This window comes from Saccopteryx bilineata, unplaced genomic scaffold (genome assembly GCF_036850765.1).
Source record: "Saccopteryx bilineata isolate mSacBil1 unplaced genomic scaffold, mSacBil1_pri_phased_curated manual_scaffold_175, whole genome shotgun sequence".
Lineage (NCBI taxonomy): Eukaryota > Metazoa > Chordata > Mammalia > Chiroptera > Emballonuridae > Saccopteryx > Saccopteryx bilineata.
Window position 1 is genome coordinate 35,785 of NW_027095570.1, and position 6,666 is coordinate 42,450.

The 6,666-nt window shown below is 39.3% G+C and overlaps 1 protein-coding gene across 1 annotated transcript in view; it reads left to right on the forward strand.

The window, feature by feature from the left end:
* SLC25A36 (solute carrier family 25 member 36) overlaps positions 1-6,049 on the forward strand; it is a 30,337-nt gene extending 24,288 nt beyond the window's left edge. The window contains exons 6-7 of the mRNA XM_066250726.1: positions 2,457-2,746; positions 5,664-6,049. Of these exons, the coding sequence (XP_066106823.1) occupies positions 2,457-2,746; positions 5,664-5,857 (484 nt within the window). The 3' untranslated portion in view covers positions 5,858-6,049. The remainder of the gene's footprint in view (positions 1-2,456; positions 2,747-5,663) is intronic.
* Positions 6,050-6,666: the final 617 nt, after the last annotated feature.

Consider the following 6,666-nt stretch of genomic DNA (forward strand, 5'->3'; position numbering starts at 1 on the left):
GTAGCCTGTTTTTGCAGGGAAGAAGAGGCACTAGTCTCTGCTTACGACTAGTGTAGTGTAGACCTTATTATCTGCCAAGTCCTTCTTGTTAGCGTTTATCCCTGAATATGGAGGCTCTATCAATCAGAAGTTGCCCCCGCCCCTTTAGCGAGAGGCACTAAAAAATATCACGCCTCTTGTCTTGGATCGCTGAACTGAGAGAGATCTTATCAAATAGAACTGAGGGTGCGCAGATTTCATGGGTTAAGCTAATTTCAGTGATTGGGACGGAGCTGTGCTTCCGAAGGTATTTTAGGCTGCCTGCGCGCGCCCCTACCCCAACGCTTGATTGTTAGCTTGAATGGCTGGGTGAGGTGCCCCGCCCACGGAGAGAATCTCCCAAGCCTCTCCCGCCCGCTGGACCGCACCAGGCGCAGGATAATGGAGCCCCCTGGGTGTGCGGGCCAGCAGGGCGCCCTGGGCGCGTGGAATGCCCAAGGCACGCGCGCGAATGGGGCGCTCCGGGCACCGGTGGCCGGCGACCCCCACTCGCAGTGTGCGGGCCGCTGGGAACGTCAGCGGTGCTCAACCGGACCGGGCGCGCCCGCGGCGGCTCGCGGCGGCCGCTCGCGGCGGCAGCTTTGAGCCCATTTTAAGCAGAGGCAGCAGTCAGTGCAAACCATGTAGGTTCTAAGTTTAGGACCTCTGGCATGTTCTGGGATCTGAGAAAAAGCCAGAAGTAGTGTAGCTGAGAGTCTTGCCATCTCAACTCCTGTTGGCCTTTAGAAGAGAGGTTGGGGAGAGCTAATACTGTTAAGTAAAGAGATGATCCTCTCTGGTGTCTAATAATAATGTTAATAGTTTTGAAATTGATTTAGCCTTTCAGTCTGGAATAGACTATGCATAACAAATTTCCACTGTTTTTATATTTTAGGGTTTGGGAAGTAGGGTATATCTTATAGACTAAATAAAACTAAGAAATAATTAACAATTACAACTGATTAAATATTTGTTGTATATTGTTTGGAGACTTGAAAAGAAATTCTAATTCTTTCATCTGGAATAATTTTTAATGAAATCCTAAGTTTCGTAGCGAACTCAAAGTTTATTTCTTAAAGCCAAAGATCTGAAAGGTAATAATGGTGGATAAGAGAAACCAAAGGTTAAGCAAGTGTGAGTTGCCAGTCTATATTATACTATTATAGACTATTAGTGGTATTCATCAGTCTGTTATAGGGTGGATTTGTAGGAGATCTAGGAAAAGCATGGCTTAAAATTCTTTAATCTTTTACTTATAATTGTAACATGAGTTAGCACAACTTCTTAGGCTTGGAACGGGAAATAGGGTGGGGTTTAGGTAATTGTGAAACATTGATTTAAAGATGCTAATTTAGAACACTGAAGTCAAGAACAGGGCTCATGTTTGTTTGCATGTTACCCTTTGGGACTTGTAGCTCTTTTAACTTCATAAGGAAAGAGTGATGGCAGAAACTCATTTCAGTTGGTTGCATGGATTATTCAACTAGGGAAGTATTTTTTTCAGTGACACTAGTTTAAAACAATCATAAAATTACGTAGTTCATAAAATTGGAGGAATCTGTGGGTTATCAGGTAGGTCACAGTTGTAGATTTTTATGTCAGAAACAGGTTGTGTATAATCTATAAGTAGATAATTCTATTTTTCCTGTGGGTAGCACTTGAACCCATTTCTTATAGATGGGGTTCTATTGGGGGAATCATAGTGTAAGGTTACAAATATTTTTACAAACTCAAAATTATATACTTACAAGAATAGATGCTATGCACCCTTAAGTAGTGCACTAAGACCATTTTCTTGGGCCCAGTATTCAGTAAACACTGGATAACTGTAGAGGTCTTCATTCACTACTCAGTACTATACTGAAATGAAAGATAGGAAGTTTGTCTTAAATTCATCTAGTTACTTTTTGAGAAGAACTGGGTGGAGTTGAAAGAATCCCTCGAGTGCACAGAAATCAGATTAATTGTGCTCTCTGCTTCTGTGCTGTGCTGTCATTATTGGTGTCTCAGTCTTTCTTTTTATGTTACTAAATGCTAAAGAAATCTTCTCAACTTAGAACTGGATTTAATATAATGAGTATTTTTTGTTTGTTTTATTTTTACCTTAAGCTGCAGTCACAGTATATTTGAATTAAAGGATTTTGCTGCTTATCCCTGTAATACAAACTTCAGTGAGGACGTGGAAATGAAGATTCATTGCAGTGTATTTCACATTCAGTAAAATAAACTACTTACATGTTATCCATCTAAAATGACAAATTTGGGACAAAAGAATATAAAATCTAAAATGAATGTTTTAAAATTCTGATTTCACTTCTTCATGAGTTAAAAGGGAATCATATTAGAGTGGCATAGTCCTACTATATTTTACTTGCTTTATTTTAAAACTTGTACTAATTTATTTACATTAAAAATATTTTTCTCATTTTGCTTTTCAGGAACCGAGGGGAAAAGCGAATGAGCGCTTTTGAGTGTGTTCGTAAAGTGTATCAGGCAGATGGACTCAGAGGGTTTTATAGGGGCATGTCTGCTTCCTATGCTGGCATATCAGAGACTGTTATCCATTTTGTTATTTATGAAAGTATCAAGCAAAAACTACTGGAATATAAGATCGCTTCTACGATGGAAAATGATGACGAGTCTGTAAAAGAAGCCTCGGATTTTGTGGGAATGATGTTAGCTGCAGCCACCTCAAAGACGTGTGCCACAAGTATAGCATACCCACATGGTGAGAGAGGTGGAGGGTTTTTTGGGAGGGGTGCTTTTTTGATTGTTTTTTTCATGTCTGATTTTTATTCTGGAATGTAAAGCTCTTTTTAACTAAAGTATAGTTGACATACAATAGCATATTAGTTTCAGGTGTGTAATATAGTGAGATTTCACATTTATACACTTTACAAAAAAATCCACTATCTATCTGTCACTGTATAATGTTACTGTGTTATTATTGACTTTATCCCTCTGATGTACTTTACATCCCTGTGACTTTTCTGTAAGTTTGTATCTCTTAATCCCCGTCACCTTTTTGCCCATACCCCAATTGCCCAAATCTCTGGCAGCTATCAGTTTTTCTGTATCTATGAGTCTGTCTGTTCTGTTTGTTCATTTGTTTAGTTTTTTAAATTCCACACATAAGTAAAATGATAGATAACTTTTCTGACTTAACTTCTCTTAGCATAGTACCCTAGGTCTATCCATGTTGTTGCAAATGGCAAGATTTCATTTCTTTTTCATGGCTGAATAATATTCCAGTGTGTGTGTACACATGCACAGTCCAGAGAAGTTGTGTTTTTACAGGCAATATTCTATTCAGAAATAGTGTCCCACCCTAGCCAATAGCCCACTTATTAGAGATTTATAATTTTATGGGTTTCACTATAATAAAATATAGTACTTGGAGTTCATCATAATGGGATTAAGTCTGTATAAATAGCATGAAGCAATATTAATAAATCATTATATGCTATATATACTAGCATGGCAGTGATATAGTAGCATGGTGGTGATTAGGCATGAACTCTGGGTAAATTTTAACCCAGAATAAGTCCTGTTCCAGCCAGGTTGGGCAAGTTTGTATTTTTTCTTTCTTTTTTTAAGTATGGATGTAGGTGCTATATGTACTTTCTAGGTACTATAGATAGATTATATACATTATTGTTAATCTACACAAAAATCCTGTGAAGTCTGGGTAAGCTGGAACAGAACCAGGACTGTTCATTTTTAAAAGGAAAACAAGAAATGTTGACATTAAATAACTTGCTCAAGGTCATGTAGTAGACTCAGGGATGGAGCTCAAATTTGAATTGAAGTCTGTACTCCCAAAGACCAAGCTATTTCACATTATTTCATGTTGGCTAAAGAAATCACTTAAGCATTGGTCTGCAAGTCCCTAGCTGGTGGCTCATCGGTTAGATGCTTTATCCAAGTTGGTTCGAGTTCTCCCCAGTTACCTGAGGGAAGGCCTGACTTCTTTAGAGAAGTCCTAAAAGGACAATGTCAGCAGCAGGGTCTGGTTGCAGGCCTGTGGGAGGACTAGCTCAGTGGCCTGCTAGGTGGGAGAGTTTTGGAGTTTTAGCTGTCCTGTCCCTACAAGTGAGATGATATCATTATGAGAAGAGGCATCGTTTATTATAAACAGTATTTTGGAGTGGAGTGTATAAATGGCATGATTTTTTAAGGTAGACATAAGATTTCAAATGTTAACACTTATAGTGGAAATGGCTTTAGGCCATTTTCTTCAGGCCCAAAAAGAGTAGTATGTTTAAGTTTGACAAATAATGAATGTGAAAAGAACAGACTCTTCTGTAGAAAGCTCTGAATTTTTTATCCAGTCTCTACCCTTAATTGTTGAAAAATTCTCACTAGCCCTAATTTTCCTACTTTTTAAAATAAAGAAAAATTACAGTAATTATAATCTTTAAGACCCCTTTCAGCTCTAAAATTTTATGATTTTTGTTTAGTTGCTTCCCAGGTGGGGCCTTTTAGCTGGCAGCTTATATTAAACATTTGCAGCCCTGGCTGGTTGGCTCAGTGGTAGAGCGTCGGCCTGGCGTGCAGGAGTCCCGGGTTCAATTCCCAGCCAGGGCACACAGGAGAAGCGCCCATCTGCTTCTCCACCTCTCCCCCTCTCCTTCTCTGTCTCTCTCTTCCCCTCCCACAGCCAAGGCTCCATTAGAGCAAAGTTGGCCCGGGCGCTGAAGATGGCTCTATGGCCTCTGCCTCAGGTGCTAGAATGGCTCTGGTTGCAACAGAGCGACACCCCAGATGGGCAGAGCATTGCCCCCTGGTGGGCATACCGGGTGGATCCTGGTCGGGTGCATGCGGGAGTCTGTCTGACTGCCTTCCTGTTTCCAGCTTCAGAAAAATACAAAACAAACAAACAAAAACATTTGCAGCAGCATCTGCATGAAATGTATGTTGGTATATGCAGACCATTGTGAAAAGATTAGTAATGCTACTTTCCCATTAAGCTGTTCACTTTTTAAATATTTTTTAAAGTGAGAGATGGAGAGATAAACAGACTCCTGTATGTGCCAGGACTAGGATCCACCCAGCAACCTCTGTCTTGGGCCAATGCTCAAGTCAACAGAGCTATCCTCAGTGCCTGGGGCCAATGCTCAGACCAACCAAGCCACTGGCTGTGAGAGGGGAAGAGGGTGAGAAGGGAGAGCGAGAGGGGAAGAGAAGCAGATGGTCACTTCTCATATGTGCCCTGACTGGGGATTGAACCTGGGATGTTGGCACGCCGGCCCAATGCTCTTATCAACAGCCAAATGGCTAGTGCTAAAATCTTTCCTGCTTGTTTCATCTTTGTTACTACCAGCACTCCCTTTTCTGTTTCCTCACCTTTTTTTTAAATCACATCTATTCCTTTTATTTATATCTAATGTACACTTGATCCTTTTATTTCATTCTGTCTTTTACCATTCAAGAACCTATAAAGTTTTATAATAGTATACATGATTTTAGCCAGCTATCATAGAAGTTTGGTAGTATTTATAATGTGACTGGTTTCATATACACATTAAAAATTACTGCTTATTCTAAGCTTACAATTACAGGTAAATGAGATGTGCTTAGTGTCAGGAGGATATAAAGATATCACTAATGTTTAAATAAAACAACTATTTTTTTTTCTTAAACAGAAGTTGTAAGAACAAGACTACGTGAAGAGGGAACAAAATATAGATCTTTTTTTCAGACACTATCTTTGGTTGTTCAAGAAGAAGGTTATGGGTCTCTTTACCGTGGTCTAACAACTCATCTGGTGAGACAGATTCCCAACACAGCCATTATGATGGCCACATATGAATTGGTGGTCTACCTGCTCAATGGATAGCAACATCAGGCCACCATACTATAAAGAAGGAAGACCAAAAGATTACAGTGGACCATGGAGTATCGGAACCAGCATGGTGGACAGAAGAAAAATGGTTTGGGAACGTGTAACTTGCCTAAGTGGAAGTCTCGTCGGAATTAAAGTGAACAACCACATGGCTTGGTCTTTTCAGTACTGTGACTAAAATCTGGGCTGCTGCCAAGAAAAAGCTTTTAGAAGCATTCCTTCCTCCAAATTGCCATTTTCTCTATCAAGTCCACGGGCACAGTTGCATTTTGTTTATTTGTGGCAGAATATAGTGTTTATTCCATGAATACTTTTCTAGTCTTCTAAACAAAGCCATCCTTAGTTGTATACTATTGTATAAGCTATCCAAAGATAGCAATGAGTCATAAATTTCTGAATTTTGGCTTCTGTGTAACTCTTATAAAATAACAATAGTAAGATCCTCAGTATTATTTTCGCATGTCCTTGAGAGGATCTGGCCCAGTACTTTAAAAATAATTGTTTGGCTCTAGTAGTCACTGTTTCTGACTGCTAACGAAATAGTGTCTAAATATCTTGTATATTTTTATGTTTAAAATGTTTTGGTTCCCACTGCTAACAGATGCTTGGTGTTAAGCATAATGTGGATGCTTAAATTGTTCATTAACATATTAAACTCAGATGGTAATAGTTTGGGGCAAAATTAACCAGTAAAATAATGATTTTAGGCCATTTCTGTAACTTCAGCATATCCTCATATCTTTTGTAACTTTGTGATGCATGAATGAAAGCAATTGTCTTTTCAATGATACATTGGTTTAGAA